General features: G+C 43.3%; 1 protein-coding gene and 1 pseudogene across 1 annotated transcript in view; one reads left to right on the top strand and one right to left on the bottom strand.

The window, feature by feature from the left end:
• Vwa3b (von Willebrand factor A domain containing 3B) overlaps positions 1-18,237 on the bottom strand; it is a 202,780-nt gene extending 184,543 nt beyond the window's left edge. The window contains exons 1-5 of the mRNA XM_004669758.2: positions 18,153-18,237; positions 11,872-12,100; positions 9,163-9,257; positions 5,907-6,157; positions 3,180-3,342 (exon numbers count right to left, since the gene is read on the bottom strand). Of these exons, the coding sequence (XP_004669815.2) occupies positions 3,180-3,342; positions 5,907-6,157; positions 9,163-9,257; positions 11,872-12,067 (705 nt within the window). The 5' untranslated portion in view covers positions 12,068-12,100; positions 18,153-18,237. The remainder of the gene's footprint in view (positions 1-3,179; positions 3,343-5,906; positions 6,158-9,162; positions 9,258-11,871; positions 12,101-18,152) is intronic.
• Positions 7,060-7,587, top strand: LOC123460142 (annotated as a pseudogene).
• Positions 18,238-18,651: the final 414 nt, after the last annotated feature.

The following is an 18,651-nucleotide window of genomic DNA, read 5'->3' as shown; positions in this document are numbered from 1 at the left end:
TTGTTACTGCTGCTATTGCTGCTAAATTCCTCTGACATGAGACTCCAACTTCATCAGCTTCCAACGGGGACTAAAAACCAGAGATTCAGGGTGGAGAGATGGCTCAGTGGTGAAGGTGCTTGCCTGCAAAGGCTAGGGACCCAGGTTTGATTCCCCAGGACCCACATAAAGCCAGATGCACAAAGTGGCACATGCATCTACAGTTCATTTGCAGAGGCTAGAGACTCTGGCTTCTCTCTCTCTCTCTCTCTCTCTCTCTCTCTCTCTCTTTCTCTCTCCCATGCAAATAAATGAATAAAAAATAAAAAGAGAGATTCTCCAGGAATTCTCCAAGCCTTCGGTGTCAGATTAGGACTACGGAAGCATCCAGCTTTGGAGACTAAGCAGCTATTGGGGTTTCAGCCTCTCCAGCATGCAGACCACCACTGTTGGGCTACCTAGCCCACATCCCACAATCCAATTTAGTAAGTCCCCTTGTATAATATATACTCAGCCCATCAGTTCTGTTTCTTTTTTTTTTGTTGTTTTGTTTTGTTTTATTTTTGTTTTTCTAGGTAGGGTCCCACTTTAGCTCAGGCTGACCTGGAAGTCACTCTGTAGTCTCAGGGTGGCCTTGAACTCTTGGCGATCCTCCTATCTCTGCCTCCCGAGTGCTGGGATTAAAGGCATGTACCACCATGCCTGGCTCAAGTTCTATTTCTTTAGAGAACCTTGAACAAAAACTTAAAGGCAGGTGTTCTGTAGAGCAGATGCCTGAAAGCAGCAACCAAGAACCAGTGAACCTGGAACCAGGGCTCTGGTAAACACCCCTCTTCATCATAAGGACACCTCGCATTGCATGTCAGCAGCCCTCCTAGGTCCTCCTGGTATACTCTCTCTCTCTCTCTCTCTTCCCTCATCAAGGCCAGTGAGGCTGTGAACTTGAAGTACATGTATGCTCTGGAACCAGAGGGTGCTAAACAGCAGAAACCCTGTTTTGGCCAGTACAGCAGGTTCCGAGGACACCAGTCCTCACCTGCCAAACATTTCTTCAACAACTACAGACTGCCCTTTCCATGATGCCAGCCCCTTCCATAGGACACCATAGGAAGTCATGCTTCAATAGTGCTTTTCAAGTGTTACTGAGGTGGGGGGGGGGGGCATGATTTGAAGAGAGCCTCACACTTTGCCAGGGTGCTCAGTCATCTCTTCTTGTCTTCAAGTTTACAAAACCCAGCTGTAAAGGAGGCCAGTAGCATACTCCTCATGTAGGCCTAACATAAAAACTAGGGTTCTGCATTAATTTTTGGAAATGAGATAATGCCTGCTTTTTGACCTTCTCAGGGTCCATTCACAGAAGGAAACACTAGCCAAAAGCAAGCTGTTCACTTATTTTTCAAGAGTTACTTGAGCTTAAGTGCTTTCTATTCCTAACAGACTATGAGAATGAATTTGAAACTCACCAGGGTAGATGTGAAAGGTGCAGAGGAGAGGAGCAGTCCCTTAGAGGAACCTATGCCCCATCCCCCAAGACACATATGCATGCTGTCTTTTACTCTTCATAAAACAGGGCATGACATATTTTATACATGAGCCAACTGCATTTACTAGAACTTGGGACCACCCACAGAAAGAGTAGTTGGAGGAACACTGTGGTCTGTGTATGTGCTTTGAATTTGCTCTCTGCCAATCTCTTCTCCATAGTTTTCAGATTGAATTTGATGGTCATGCCTCTGGGCTTCTTTCTTGCTTCTCCCTCTTCTATAAGAGCCCCTGGAGCTCATGGAATTGTTCCTATTTTCCAGGGTAGGCATGGACCACAGGAAAAGTGAGGCATAAACCAGAGGGAAATAAAGGAAAGAAACAGTCACTGAAAAGTTTTTCCAGTTATAGCAAGTGACCAGAGTCAGCTGTGACCAACACAGCCGGCTTAACAGAGAAAGAGCACACGCATGTGCACACTCGTGTGCACACCTCTGAAGCCTGGGATATGCTCCATTTCTTCAATGCTTATTAAGATGTCCAGACACTTGGAATTTTATAGATGTTGAAACAAAGTTGAAGAGCCAAAAAACAAAGTGGCTTTTACTTGGTTCTTGCTTAATAGAAAACATTTGTTCATCTGGCGTTGTGAGAGAAAGCAATGTGCTGCTTCCCATTTCAAACCATCCCCCTAAGTACTGATAAACACAAGCTGGTGGCTGCTGAGGGTTATCCTTCTGAGATGCCAGCTTTTTTTGTCTAAGAAAAGAATTATGAATGTAGCCAGGTAAAGCTTAAAACCTATAGAATCCCCAGTCATCCAGAGCAGGTGGAAACAAGTATTAAGTATCTCATCCCGAAGGAAAGCAGGCTCAGAGGGGAGTGGGGGGAGCAGACATTGAGCAAGGAAACCCTCCTGCCCAGAGCAATGCCTTGCCAACTTGCCCATACCCAAAACACTACATCATTATAGTCACTCAAAGAAATGCATATTCTGTGGCTGAAAAAGACATAAAATGCCACCATTTAATCACTTCTCCCAGCTAAAGCTTTATTTCCAAAAGGTCCCTATCAAAATGCTTGTCACTGTATTAGAACTCATGAGGGTGACTCATCAGCTTGGATATACTCGTCTTGGAAAGCACACAGCAGATTCCTCTAGGGAGAACTGGGAAAGATTCAGAACCTGGGTACCTAGGAAACCCTATCTGCTCATCCTCAAGATCCTTGAGGAATCTTCTAATCTCTCTCTTTTCCCCCATAAGTTATGAATTGACTCCCCAAGCCAGCAGGAGAGCAAGAACAGAGCTAGAAATGCACAGTGATGGCCACACTCCTGTCCTTCCCTGGTGCTCAGAGAGTGCATTGGCTACGTAAGGTTCTACCCCAGGCCCCAATTAGCCCCAGAGGAAGCCTGGCTAGCCTCAGTCAACAAGTGTTGGCTAGGGAGGAAGTAGTGGGTCTTACTTGGATTGCTCCACCTCTGCTGACATCAGAGTTCTCATTTTGGTCCTTATCTAGGATCTGAAACATACTCCTGAACCGAGTATTAACTCAGGGGTGAACAGGACTGTGAGCTATGGGGAGCTTCAGTGCAATGATAATGATTCTATGGGATGCTACTCGGGTCAGTTGAAGGCATTGTAGAGAAGCTGAGTGTGTAACATTAAGCCTGAAACCACCCTGGTAACCTGAGCCAGCCATGGCTACACACTTACCGTTTCATCTTCCCCAGCATCAAGCAGAGCGTCCAGGCAGCTAACCTCACCCATACCCACTGGCTCAAAAGTCCGTTTTTCAATCCAGTTGATGGCAGCAGCTATGGTACGTTCAGTCACAGTAGTAGCCTTTTCTCGCCATTTCACAGACTCTGCAGAAGCCCTGAAAGGAATCACATGCAACAGTCACCAGGTAGTGGTCAATGCCCCCAAAAGACTGCTGGCCCTTGGCCTCACAGCCATGAGTAATATCCCATCTAACGTCATCTCAGTGAGAAAGGAAACACAGCTGCCAGGCCTCTGAAGTTACCAAGAAAATATGTACGCTGGTTCACTGAGGCCTGCCTTGTTCAGGAAACTGCGCTTCCTGAGTACGCTGCAGAATCCCCAAGTGCCATTATCACCCGCCATCAGCCACAGTGACCAGGAAAATCAATGCTGACATGAGAATGAGCGAGCTAGGATGTGTAAATGTTGACAAGTGTCTCACCAACATTGACAGACATTACTTTCATAAACAAGAAGGCTTATGGGAAACGACCTTTTATCGGTAGCAAATTTCTAAGAATCCACAGCATTAAGGTTTTGTAACTGGCAGCCCTTTCACTGCTTTCACATTTGATTTCTGGGCTGGGGAGATGGCTCATAAGGGGTAAAGCACAAGCCCCTAGTAGCGCCAGGCATGGTGGTGTGCACCTGTAGTCCCGGTGCCAAGGCAGCGGACACAGGGCATGCCTGAGGCTCATTGGTTAGCTAGTCTAGCTGAAATCAGTGAACTCTGGCTTCAGTAAGAGACGCTGCCTCAAAGAATAAGATGGAGAACAATCCAGAAAGATACTTGATGTCAAACTCTGGCCTCCATATGCAGGCATATAGCAAAAAGCAAACAAAAAACAAAACTAGAGCCAGGTGTGGTGGTGCACGCCTTTAATCCTAGCACTCAGGGGGCAGAGGTAGGAGGATCACCATGAGTTCAAGGCCACCCTGAGACAACATAGTGAATTCCAGGTCACCCTAGGCTAGAGTGAGACCCTACCTCAAAAAACAAACAAACAAACAAAAAAACTATTTTGTTTCTAATTCTTTCATGACATAGTTTTCATTTTCCTATAAGATTCCCACCAAACATCCTTTCTGGATCAAAAATGGTATTGTCAGGTTGGAGGGATGGCTTAGCGGTTAAGGCATTTTCCTGCAAAGCCAAAGGACCCGGGTTCTATTCCCAGGACCTCTGTTAGCCAGATGCACAAGGGGGCACATGCATCTGGAGTTCGTTTGCAGTGGCTGGAGGCCCTGGCGTACCAATTCTCTCCCTCTCCCTCCCTCTCTCTCTCTCTTCTCTTCTCTTCTCTCTCTCTCTCTCTCTGCCAAATAAATAAATTAAAATAAAATATTTTTAAAATGGTATTGTCTTCAGGTCAGCAGAGCATTAGTTTTCAAATCCTGAGAACATTTGGTCAAACCATTTAGTCTGGACCTATAAATGACTGATGGCTACCCACCTCAACAAGAAGAGCCACCTGAAGGTATCTGTGTTTCTAGGTGCACATAAATTAGCTCGATGTCCCTAATAGCCCACCTCCACAGGGAGTCCTGTTACATACTATGTCCCCTTTGTGTGGCTCCTCTGAGTAGAGAAGTCTAACTGGGTGGCACACTGTCACAGTAAACATTCCAAAAACGTTTTGGCTTTTCAAGGTAGAGTCTCGCTGTAGCCAGACTGACCTGGAATTCCTATTTTGTCTCTCAGGCTGGCCTTGAACTCACAGTGATCATCCTACCTCTGCTGGGATTAAAGGTGTACCGCCATACCCAGCAGAGAGAGAGAGAAAGAAAATGAGAATGGGCACACCAGGGCTACTATCTGCTGCAAACGAACTCCAGATGCATGCACCACTTTGTGCACCTGGCTTCACATGGGTACTGGGAAATCATACTAGGGACTAGAACTAGGGTCATTAGGCTTTATTGGCAAGTGCCTTAACCACTGAGCAATCTCTCCAGCCCTGCTGACTCCAGCTTTTAATACCTCCTCTAGTATCCCTATGACCCAAGCAGCAAGTTGTCCCCTATTCAGATGAAAGTATTTCATTCAATAATGAAAAATTCAATTAGGTTTATTCCCCTCCACCCACCTATCCAGATGTTTCTTGTCAGGGAGGTACAACCACTGTTCCCAATGAGAAGTTAGCACCAAGCTCCAAATGCTTGTGAATCCAAGAATCTGTAAATAATTGATTATGAGAGCTCTGAAATGTGGGAAATTCTATAAAGGCAGCCACCTGTTGTTCTGACTAGAGGGGTCAATTCACAGGAGAGGTCAATTTGAATCACAGACTCAGTCTGGAAAAATAGTAAAATCTACACTTTAAACTTGTTATCCAATCTAAAATGAGAAAAGAGATTTATGGCCTTGAATATATATGTTGAAAACAATGAGTATATGACTCCCATTCTCATACTTGGGCCTTTCTCTGGATCGAAGTAAACTATGCTTCTAAATCTCTTTTAATGTGAAGCCTACAGTGCCCAACACAACGTAGATAAAAGTTTCCCAAGATCTGTTATTCATTGTGGGTTTTCCACTGAAATTGTATATTCTAGAAAATTATGATAATATTCCTCCCTTGCCATAGAGCTAACTATGTTAGCCATGCTACTTAACTCCAAATATGTGCAAATTGGTATGAAATTTCACTGAGATAAATGCTTCCTCTGGGAACTCACCATATGATATTGAACTTGGTTATGTGAGCCACCTGCTCCTGAAGGACCATTGTCAGAGCATCTCGGCACAGATTGAGCTCCCCCTCCAGAATGTCACTGAAATCCAGCACTATGGTGATACACTGTTCCAAGATGACACCAAAAATCTGCCGGCTTTTGCTGGTGAGCCAATCCATCCTCCGCTTATAGTTCTCCACAGCTTGTGTTAAATATTCCACAAACTGATAGATCTGCTCTGATTTGGCTGTCAGCTGAATGAAAATAAGAGTGGAAAACAAAAACAATGACACAGTACCAAAAAAAGCCTCTTGAACTGCAGTAACAGTGATGCTGCTGAGAGTTGTGCATCTTCCAAAGCCCATAGGACCCAGGAGTCCTTCAAAAGAAAACCCCTTGGCTGGCTCCCAGACGAAAAGATGATGTGATTTGCTCAGATTATAGCACTTAGAGAGAGAGAGAGAGAGAGAGAGAGAGAGAGAGAGAGAGAGAAAGAGAGAGAGAGGGAGAGGGCTTCCAGATTCTGTTATACTTTGATACTTACAGAATATCAAAAAATACTCAGGAGCATTTTTAAGAAATTAAGTAGAAGAAAAGAGACTAGCAAAGACAGATTCAAAAAAAGTCTCACTAAAATGTTTTTCCAACTAAGACATTGTATAATACCTCTGAAAATGTCTCTAAATGTGCCAAAACATCTGCCTGTCTTCCTTTAAGGGACAGCAGCCTAACTGGTCATCCTTGTGATTTTGTCCCTCTGCCCTCTGTCTCTCACATGAAGTTCCTCTGGGCCTAGATCATCCCTCTCCCCGTCATTCACAGTTACCACTATGGGGATGTCCCCAAAAGGTGACAAAGACTGCAGAGACGTTCTTACATGTATAAGTAACCCATCCTTCAAATATGTCAGTATAATTGACAAGACCTCTTAGGGTATAAAGAGATATAAGACAGAAAAGGAGAAAGAAAAAACAAATTTTAATTACAATCAGAATGCTTTCAAATACTTAACATTGAAAAGGGAAAATGGGCCCCAGTCAGTGAGCCACCACCGAGGACTCAGCTGCCTCCCTCTCGAGCCCCCTCGCTTCCCAACGCTCCATCACCCCTGCCCGCCTTCTCCCGCAGCCACCTTCCACAGGCCATTTCCACCGAGGAAAAGGAATCGTATCGTATGTCTGCTATCCAGAACCTCCACTCTTTTGACCCCTTTGCTGATGCAAGTAAAGGTGATGACCTGCTTCCTGCCGGCACTGAGGATTATATCCATATAAGAATTCAACAGAGGAATGGCAGGAAGACCCTGACTACTGTCCAAGGGATCCTGATGATTACAATAAAAAGAAACTAGTGAAGGCGTTCAAGAAGAAATTTTCCTGCAATAGTACTGTCATTGAACATCCAGAATATGGAGAAGTGATTCAGCTACAGGGTGACCAGTACAAGAACATATGCCAGTTCCTAATAGAGACTGGACTGGCTAAGGACGATCAGCTGAAGGTTCATGGGTTTTAGTGCTTGTGGCTCTCTGAAGTATAAGTGAGGATTTCCTTGCAATGAGGAGAATGTCCCTTCTGTCCCTTGTCACAAGTTTAAAAACCTCACAGCTTGTATAATGTAACCATTTGGGGTCCGTTTTTAACTTGGACTAGTGTAACTTCATGCAATAAACTGAAAAGAGCCATGCAAAAAAAAAAAAAAAAGAAAGAATGAGAGAAAGAAGAAAGAAAGAAAGAAAGAAAGAAAGGGAGGGGAAATGATGTGTAGGCACTGTGTAATTCCACATTGTCATGTGTCATCTCCTTACACTCCTTCCCCTGCCCCTCTCTACGTATCTCTCGAGCTCATTTCTCAAGGTCTAGTATCATTTCTCTGCTGCGCATGATGCTGGGGACTGAACCCTGGACTTTGCATGTGCCAGCTCTGCCACTGAGCTACATCACCAGCCCTGTGCTTTCCTCACAGCCTCGTAGTTAAGCTGCCCCACAGCCTCCACGGCCGATGTTACAGCACAGGAACAATGTGGGGTCAGGTTGGATGGCTATTTCCCCCAAGATGAGGACCATAAAAAGGGATACAGCTTTTGGGAATGGGGGGGGGGGCTTTGGAGGGGATGTAGCCTCCTTTGAGTCACCCATACACTTAGAAGTAGCCCCTCACCCATGCTCCTGAAATGTAACCCCAGTAAACTCACTGGCTCACCAAGCTAGAGTTGGGTGGACCTGTTTCTCTGTTATATTGTCAGTGAGCAGATGCCTGTTCACATCCTCTCAGGAAAGTAATAGAGCAGACCAGATCACAAAGGGTATGGAGGTGGACTTAGGTGGCACAATGACATGTTTTCAACAGCTCTGTAGTAATTTTAATGTGGATGGGTTAAAAAAAATCAAGATCCCATAGAGATTTTTATTTGGGGTCAAACATAGTTTTTAAAGATATTTAATTTTTAAAATTCAATCAGCTCTCCCTATCAACAGATTCAACATTTGAAGATTCAACCAATCTGGGATAGAAAATATCCAAAAGCAAATTATATCTGTATAGAATATGTACAGATTTTTTTCTTGGTAACACTACAGTATAAAAAATATTTACATGGCATTGGGTACTATAAGGCAAATATTTAGTGGTTATTTAAATGACAGAGGAGGGCATGTGTGGGCTCTATGCAAATATCATGCCAGTTGAGGATTTGAGCATGCCTGGTCCTGGAGCAGATCCCAGTGGACACCAAGGGATAAGCATATTAGGAAACAATCCTGGTGAAACATGGATATACCTTGAATGAGTGAATACCTGTTAATGGTCAGGATGAAGCCTATGTCTGCAATGAACCACAAGCTCCACGCAGTGGTCCAGACCGACAGGAGTCGCTGGGAATGCAGGGCTTCCACAGCTCCCTTGCTCTCCTCCACCTGCAGAAGCTGCCCCTTGCCTTGCAGCTCCTACCAAGACAACAGCAGTCTCCACTTGGCTCTCAGCTAGAGTCAGAGATTACTACCTTACTTTACTTTACTGCTTTCCCCCTCACTTCCAAAATAAAACAAAGGGATGACATGCAAATCTTTCACCTCTGGTCAAGAGCATTCTGCACTAATCTCTTTCAGAATGACTTCCTTCCTCAGCTTGTTGGCAGTAACTTTTGTCACTCTTGATTGCACAAAGAAAACCTGACATCTGAACCTCCACAGTCCCTGTGAACTGTTGTGATCACAGCATCTTGTCTCAGGATTTGCCTATTGAGGGAACCTGAACTTACATTATACAGTCTGCCATCTTCTGCTCCGGAGTACTGTGGAAACAGGCCATCGGCATAGCGAGAAGTCACAAGTCTCCCCAGAGAAGTCACATAATCTGCATTTTTATAAAGACAAAACGGTGCATGAGCAAAGCTTTTTATGTTTATTTCTAAGGAATTTTCTCTGGCACCAAAGTAGATCGCCAGTGACACCAACAATCTGTGATACTTCTTATTCTGTTCGAAATCATGAGGTCTTTCTAAGTGTTATGATAAACTGTCTACGACATGTGGAATCTTTTAGCACATGAATGAGTAGGGAGAAAGAACAGTTCATTTCCTGGTTACTTGTGTTTGTCCAAAGGCAAAGGTCAAAAAAGTAACATAGAAATTGTGACTAGTTCATGAAAATTTAGTAAAGACTTGGAGCTAGATTTTAGAACTTTTAAAATTCTATTTAGGCAGTGTCTGGTGACTCATGCATATAATCCCAAAATTTGGGAAGTAGAGGCAGGAGGGAATTCAAATCCAGCCTGGGCTACATAGCAAATATGAGGCTAGCCTAAACTACATGTAACTGCTTCAAAAAAAAAATAAGGAAATAAATAAAAATAACCAGAAATAAAAATTTAATGTAGATATCATCTACTATTCTCTCAAGCACTGGTTCATGACTGAGTGAAATGAAGCAAGAAATAGATTCAGCACAGCCAAACACAAGACTAGAACCACAAAATTTCATTCTCATCAGACTATATGCTCACTTGTGCCCATGGCACGCTCACTGAACACCCACTGTATGCTAGGAACACAGATCAGAGGATGGGAGTGCAATGCTGCCTAAAACATATTACTCTTACATATTACATATCACTAGTCCTTCATGGAACTGCCCGAGGCCACAGAGCCTTCAAAGACAGACTACGACTCGGTAGGGCAGAAGATGAGGTAAGGCTTCTCAAAGATGCTTGCATAATAATGATGATATCATTGTGATTGTTGTTAAGTCCCAATGACAGTGTTCTTCATCCCAGCACTTCCTTTCCCCTGTGTGCTTCAGAAAGACAGAAAGGTCAAGGCTGAGTTTTACAACCTCCTCAGCCAAGTTGGTCCCAAATCGTAATAAAATTTACAAGTCTTGAAGTCCAATTCTCACAATAGTAAAAAGTAATGTGTACATTTCATTAGCAATAATCCCACTCAACAGAACCATTCAACTCTAAAATCTTTAGTTCCAAGGTTTCAACTTCTTAAACGACATTGACCCCGGAACGTCAAATCAGCAGCAGCATTCTCTCTTCACCAGACATGGTCAGCTGGACTCACACTAGGAGCTAGCTTTTGAGGCTTGATAGAGTTAAGCCTATGGAAGGCTCGATTTGTTGTATTGTACACTGAAATGCAAGGCATTGTGAGTTCTTCATCCACTCTCAGGGGAGTAGATTTTAATAACTAATGAGTGAAAAACATAAGAAGTCTCAGCAAAGAGGCAAAATATGCAGAAGTGGCACGTGGAAACTATTAGGAAAAAATCAAGTATGAATAAGAAAGAAAGAAAAGAACAAATAGTGCTCAAGTGAACTAGGAAAACCCAACCAAATTAAAGGAATTAACACATACTTCTGACTAATAACTCTAAATGTAAAATGTCTTAATTCTGGGGCTGGAGAGATGGCTCAGTTAAGGTGCTTGCTTGCAAAGCCTAATGAGCCAGGCTTGATTCCCCAGAACCCATGAAAATCCAGATACACAAAGTAGCATATGCATCTGGAGTTTGTTTGTAGTGACTGGAGGCCCTGGCATACCTACTCTCATTCTCTCTCTCCCTTTCTCTCCCCCTTTCTCTCTGCATGTAAACAAATAAATAAAATAAATAAATTTTTAAAGTCTTAACTTTTCATTAAAAGATGTAGACTGACTAATAATTTTTTATTATTATTTTTAATTTTTTTGTTTATTTATTTATTTATATGAGAGAGATCGAGATTGAAAGAGGCAGAGAGAGAGAGTGAGAGAGAGAGAGAGAATGGGCATGCCAGGGCTTCCAGCCACTGCAAACAAAATCCAGATGCATGTGCCTCCTTGTGCATCTGGCTAACGTGGGTCCTGGGGAATCAAGCCTCAAACTGGGGTCCTTAGGCTTCACAGGCAAGCGCTTAATCGCTAAGCCATCTCTCCAGCCCTGACTAATAATTTTTAAGAATATCCAACAGATACAGATGGATACACCATGCTGCAGGGTCTTAAGCCAGAGTGGACAGTGAGTGGGATGGAGGTGACTTGAAAGCAGCACTTGGAGGACTCAGTGAAGAACCAGTCTGTCCTTGTTGGTGTCCCTGGGCCCAGAGTCACAAGAACTTAATCTGGCCTGGCATAGTATCTGTCAGATGAACATCCTGGAGTGATGTCTGTTCTAGCCCAGCAAGCAACTAAGCTAACCTCTAGAGACTGAGCAGGAGAATTTGAGGCCAGCCTGGACTACATAGTGAATTCTAGGGCAGCCTGGGCTGTAATGTGATTCCCCACCTCAAATACCAACAATATGGGCTGGAGAGGTGGCTTAGCAGTTAAGGCTAAGAGCAGAGTGGAGTTTCAAAGGGGCAGGTGAAGGGAGGGAAGGAATTACCATGGGATATTGTTTACAATTATGGAGGTTGTCAATAAGAACACACACACACACACACACACACACACACAAAATAGTGTGCTGGCTGTTCATGAGGACTGTACCTTCACTTTGTGGGAATGCAACCTGTGACAAGATCTGTTGCAAGGTCAGCTTGTTGCTCTTGAGCCCATGCTGTTGAAGCCATTTCTCAGATGAAATGAGACTCTGCCCAACCAAGTCTGTCTTGGTGCCACTCAGTCCCTCCTGCCACTGCAGCTGCTGCTCAAATATGGTAGAAGAAGAGCACGATTCCTCCATCTCCAAATCAGGACCAGAGTCAAGCGATCACCTCTGGAAGGACAAGAATCAAGCTCAGAGTCGCTGAAAACTTGGAAATAATCTAACATCACCATCACAATTGTCTTACTATAAGATATAGTATATCTAGCTGGGCATGGTGGCACATACCTGCCTATGATATAAAACTTTACTTACTAGTTAAAATTACTATTTAGAAGCCAGGCATAGTGGCACACACCTTCAACCCCGGCACTCAGGAGAAAGAGGTAAGAGGATCACTGAGTTTGAGGCCAGCCTGAGATTACATAGTGAATCCCAGGTCAGCCTGGGTATAATGAAACCCTACCTCAGGGAAAGAAAGAAAAAAACTATGTAGATGCATATTTGTCGCAAAGAAAATATCCACTTGGGGGGCTAGGGTGACGGCTCCATCAGCATAGTGCTTGCTGTATAAGCATGAGGCGCTAAGATCAGATACCCAGAACCCACATAAAAGCTATGCATGACATGCTCCCTATAATCCCAGCACTGGTGGAAACAGGAGGATCCCTAGAGCTTGCTGTCCAGCCACTCTGGATGAACTGCTGAGCTCTAGTTTAGGTTCAGTGAGAGACCTTGTCTCAAAACTAAAGCATAGAGTGATTAAGGAAAACACTCAACATCAACCTGTGGCCACCACACACACCTGTGCCCACACCCATACAAAACACACAACACAGCAGACAAACATGTTCACAGAAGAGAAAATATCCACTTATACTACCAAAAAGTGTCTATAAAATTCAATATCCACACATAAATACATATGCACAGTAAAACACTTAGAAAGAAACAGGTCTGCAATAGTTTTCACAATGTAGTAGAAGTATAACTTTTGCCTATTCTATATTGTTCCCGTTTTTATTTTACTTGAATATTTGTGAAATAGGATTCACTTTCTTTGTTGGTTTTTTTTGGGGGGGTAGGGTCTCATTTTAGCTCAGGCTAACCTGGAATTCACACTATAGTCTCAGGGTGGCCTCAAGCTCAAAGGAATCCTCCTACCTCTGCCTCCCCAGTTCTGGGATTAAAGGTGTATGCCACCATCCCTGGCTGACTCACTCTTTTTAAAAAATAATTTTTATTTCTTTATTTGCAAGCAGAGAGAGGACAGCAAGAGAGAGAGAATGAACAGGCACACCAGTACCTTTAGCCACTACAAATGAACTCCAGACACATGTGTCACCTTGTACATCTGGCTTTACTGGAGAAGTGAACCTGAGTCATTAGGCTTTGCTGGCAAGTGCCTTAACAACCGAGCCATCTCTCCAGCCCTGATTCACTTTTTTAATTAGAAAAATAAAGAGCTCTTCCATTTTAGAAAATAAACACTTTCTCCATACCATATGTATGTAAGTTATAACCAGACATGATATTGCAAGGCCTACAAGGATAAAGACAAAAACTGAGGTGGAGTAACTGGAAGTGATGGGAGGTGAGAACCAGATCACAGTACGGCCCCACTGGGATACGTATACACTTTCTGAATGTTTTTCGTGTTTTGCTTTTTTTTTACTTTCTGGGACTTCACTCCAAAATTGCTTCAATCATTCTGGCTCATGGAGCTTACTGTTCTGGGACCAACTGCACTCAAGGCAATATGCAACATATTAAACTTATCTTAACCAACCTAAATATAGCTAGCGCACACAACAGGAAGGGTGTGTCTGGCTGCAATGCAATCTTAACTCTCTCACCACAACTGAGCAGGGCCTGAAAACTCAGAGGAAGTGTAGAAAGATTTGCTAACTTCTGTATCTCCAGAGTATAAGACATATAAATTGGTTCCCTGGACTATGACAAAAAAAAAAAAAAGAAACTTCTTTTTTTCCCATTTCTAAAACTATTTGCTCAAAGTGTAAGTGTTATGACATGGAAATTCAGTCAAGCACAAAACCAGCTGGGCCCAAGCCAAGGAGATTTTTGTGACAAAGGAAATTAGAAGTCTTCTAATAGCAAAAATTTTTATTTAACATTATAGTATTGCAGCATAACTTTAATCCTTATAAAAATCTTATGAGGTAGGAGCTACTCTTATTTTCGGTTGACAGGTGAGTATGTTGAGTGCTGAAGAGCTTTACGAACCTAGTGACAAATGCATGGCTGGTGGAGGGTTGGCTGAGAATCCAGTCCAGGTCCTTCAGCTCCAGAGGCTCTTCTGGAGCTTTTATTATGATAGAAACAACTACAGCAGCCTCCATCTGCCAGCCAGCCGCTGGGATGAGCCTTTTATTTGCACTGTCTCACAGATTCCTCATGAGCATATCAGTTATGCACTGTTGGTGTCCTGCTTATATCTGAGGAATTAAAAGAAACCCTAAGAATTTAAAGAACTTGTTCACAAGTCTACCACAGCCACTGAGTGACAAAATCATTTCTTAAGCACTCTTTTATCTATGAGGCTAACCTCCTCCAACCAGAACCAGCTGAGACAGGTCCACACCAGTCCAGCAGTAGAAGAGGCTTCCAGCAGGGCTCGCTCCCTGATCCTCACTGAAGACAGAGCACCACTCTTGACCATCAGACCTCAGACTCATGCTGTGTGCTTTGAAAGATAATGATTCCATTGCAAGGTCTGTGTAAATAGTGACTATATATGTTCAGTTAGAAAAGGGTACAAATTCTCATGGTTGCTGAAGATCGTGTCTTCTAAGGCTACAAGGCTCAAGATGAGGAGTATATTACAAGATTACATGGAGAGCATCATGTAGCAGTGGAAAAGTTGAGAATCAAAATTCAGCATAAACCAGGCATGGTCATACACACCTACAATCTCAGTACTGAGTAGGCTAAAGTGGGAGGACCACGGCTGAGGCAGGAGGCTTGAGAGTTAGAGACCAGTTGAGATACATAGTGAGACTCTGCCTCAAAAGAACAAACCAGGGCCTGAAGAGATGGCTTAGTGGTTAATGACTTGCCTGTGAAGCCTAAGGACCCCGGTTCAAGGCTCGATTCCCCAGGACCCACATAAGCCAGATGCACAAGGGGGTGCATACATCTGGAGTTCATTTGTAGTGGCTGGAGGCCCTGGCACACCCATTTCTTTCTCTTTCTCTCTTTCTCTCTCTCTCTCTGCCTCTCTGTTGCTCTCAAATAAATAAAAAAAAAAATTAAAAAAAAAATAAACCAGGGCTGGAGAGAGCACAACAGGTAAAGATATTTGCTTTCAAAACCTGCCAGCCCCAGGTTCAATTCCCTAGCACTGACGTAAAGCCAGATGCAAAGTGGCGCATGCCTCTGGAGTTCCTTTGCAGCAGCAAGACAAGCACACCACGCATGCATGCATGCGCACACATGCACACACACACACACACATGTGCAAGTGAATACACAATTTAAAAAAAGAAATGTATTCTTTTTGTTTAAAAAAAAAAAAAAAGCCCAAAACAAAACCATCTCCCTCCCTTGTAAGCCTGTTCTGCTACTTCAGGAAGTGACCCCAACTCTTTAGAATGACACACCAGCACACCCTCACCCAAGGCTACTGCCAGAAACAAATAGGATGCATGCATACATCGGAAAGGGCTATGTAAAATAAAGTATCCAAAAGTCACAATCCATTATTGTATTCTGTTTTATGGCACTCACTTTTACTCCAAAAATTTTTATTCCTAAATACCCAGTCAATACTGAGCTTAGAATGAATCAGAGAACATGAAAACAAGGGCAGACCAAGATGCCTGAAGTTTCCTTTTGAGCTCTATCCACAAAGGCTGCAGCTGAAGTTCTTTTTAAATTGGTTCAACTGTTCCCATAGAAACAAGAAAGGAAAGCTGGGAGGAAAGATTTCTAACTGTTTTATCATTTCCATTCATCTTTCTCTTCCTTGAAACACACCTCCTACATTCTTCCTTTTGGGGGGATCCACTTTCTTAGGTCTTAAAGGAGTTCTCTTATATAAACTGTCTTCATAAGATTTTCTTACAGATTTTACAACTTTATAGAGGTGGTAAGAAGAGTCATGTTTTTGGTTTTTATGCCAAAAAGAAACATTCTCTACTCTTTTGAATTTTAATTAAAAGGAAATATTCTTTTTTTGTTGTTGTTTATTTTTATTTATTTGAGAGCAACAGACAGAGAGAGAAAGAGGGAGATACAGAGAGAAGAATGGGCCCGCTGGCCACTGCAAACAAACTCCAGATGCATGCGCCACCTTGTGCATCTGGCTTACGTGGGTCCTGGGGAATCGAGCCTTGAACTGGGGTCCTCAGGCTAAAAGGAAATATTCTTGAGCCCATACAGAGCAACAAAATTCTCCAACATAACTAAGACATATGCCACAATACAACTTTTTATAAGTTTGTTTTTTTTTTTTTAAAGCATGACTAGGGGCTCAGTTAAGAGTACTTGCCTAGTATGCATGAAGCCCTAGGTTCGGTGACCTGCAACACATAAACTAGCAGTGTGCTGGGACATACCTGTAATCCCAACACTCAGTAGGTGGAGGCAAGAGGATGAGAAATTCAAGGTCATCTCCTGCTACTCAGCAAGTTTGAGGCAGGCCTGGGCTACATGAGTGCTTGACACAAAAAGAAATTTAAATAAATATATTAAATGAACAGATAAAATATTATTGGCTGTGTTAACTTGGGAGCCTGTGTGACTCATTCTGACTGGGACCTTAGCTCTAGGGTTTTATAGCCTAGAATACCTGTATTGTCAGAAATGAAAGGAACTGGAAGATGGGACTTAGCCAGAGAAAACAAAGAAAAAAGAAAGCAAGCATCTCCCAGCAAAAAGAACGTCTGCTAAAATAGGATCAAGATCTATTCTGTCAGAGCAAGGAAGCCTGCCAGGGCAGTGCTCCACACACACACAAGCCTGCTTTCTGGCCCACTCTGACAGGCTTATGGAACCTTAACCTGCAGAGCTGCCGCCTCCACTAAGCTTGCGGGGCAGCCCTGAGCAACACACTTCAGCCTCTCCCTGGAAAGCCCTGGCCAATGTTGATACTTTGTCCTGGTGACCCAGGACACCGATCTGTCCTCTCCAGACTACAGGGTCAGACCATACAAGCACTCCCAGCACAGCAGACTCTTGGTACGAATGGTGAGATGAAGTACCTCAGTTACTCAGATATATGGAGAGAACCCTGTTTTTCTTCAAACAAGCCAGAGATTCAGTTCTATAAAGTTAAGAGCAGGAAACGGCTTTGTGTTGTTTGCTCGATGTAACTATGCTATTTACTCAGTATTATTATTCAGGAGTTTCCTACTCTGAGATTACAAATTGGGGGACAAAAGAGTCCAGAAGCCAGAGACAGTAACATATTCCAGTTGTACACTGCCCTAAGGTTTGTTTTGTTGTGTTTTGGGCTTTTGAGACTTGGGCATGTGTGTGTGTGGTGTGTGTGTGTGTGTGTGTGTGTGGATTTTAAAATAGGTTCTCACTTTATGACCTTGAATTCATGATGATCCTCCTGCCTCAGCCTCCTAAATGCTGGGATTACAAGCATATATTACCATTCCCAGCGGCTCTAAATTTTAAAAATTAACCCAAGAGCCATAAAGTGTGGGGAAAGGCAGAAGGATTCCCTTAGTAGAAAAGGAACTTTCCCATGGATAAAGAGATGTCTCAGCCATTAAAAGTGCTTGCTTTCAAAGCCTAACAACCTAGGTTCAAATCCCCAGTACCCACGTAAAACCAGATGCACAAAGTGGCACATGTATCTGGAGTTTGTCTGCAGGAGGCCCTGGTGCACCTATTCTCTCTCTTTCCTTCTTTCTCTCTCTCAAATAAATAAATAAAGCCTATGCCACCACATCCAGTTTGTCCTTTAAAAGAAAAAAGCCTGAGCTGAAGCCGCCAGCAGGCAGAAACTAAGGTTATATTGGGCAAGGAGGCATGGTGAAAGACTAGGGCAGGGTTGTGGGTTCAAGACTACCCTGGGCTACAGGGAGGAAGACAAGAAGGGAGAGAGGAAGGGAAGGAAGGAGGGAAAAGGCTTAGCTGGCACAAAGCCAAACACCCCTACCAAAAGAAATAAGGGGTCATATGTGTCCACCCTTCACTGCCCATCTTCTACCCATCAAAAGCAGAGACGCCCCATGACTGTCATGCAAACCTCCAGAGTCCACTTGAAGAGAAGCTCCTACATGGTCAGAGGTGGAAGGACAGTGCCATACTTGAGTAGACTAATTCAGCAGCAGTTGGTAAGCTTTAGGATCAACATCTGGTTTCCTTTTTAGCTTCTAAAAAAAAAAAAGGAAGAAGTCTGGGCTAGGAATGTATCTTGTGAGTTTTGAACCCTGATTGTTCTTGGGAAGAAAGGAAGCTGGGATGACATTCCTTGATGTATCCTGTTGCAATTCTTAATTCCTCTCCCCAGTTTCCTGCGTTTTCTGCCCTTAAAGCGCAAAGCTATGATCATCAGTTCCAATACCGTGGCAGAGGTAAGGAGATTGAAGTGGACTTTCCCATGGATAGGAAAATAGGGCTAAGTAAATCTAGAAATACTTGGAGGGCTTCGGGGAATAGGGTATTGCTGCGAAGAAAAGAAATGGAAAGCTCCCAAGAAGAAAGGAAACAAACACCCTACCAAATGAAAATAAAACTTAATTTTT

Source organism: Jaculus jaculus, chromosome 4 (genome assembly GCF_020740685.1).
Source record: "Jaculus jaculus isolate mJacJac1 chromosome 4, mJacJac1.mat.Y.cur, whole genome shotgun sequence".
Taxonomy (NCBI): Eukaryota; Metazoa; Chordata; class Mammalia; order Rodentia; family Dipodidae; genus Jaculus; species Jaculus jaculus.
Note: the sequence above shows the minus strand (reverse complement) of the source record. Positions and strands in the feature narration are given on the sequence as shown.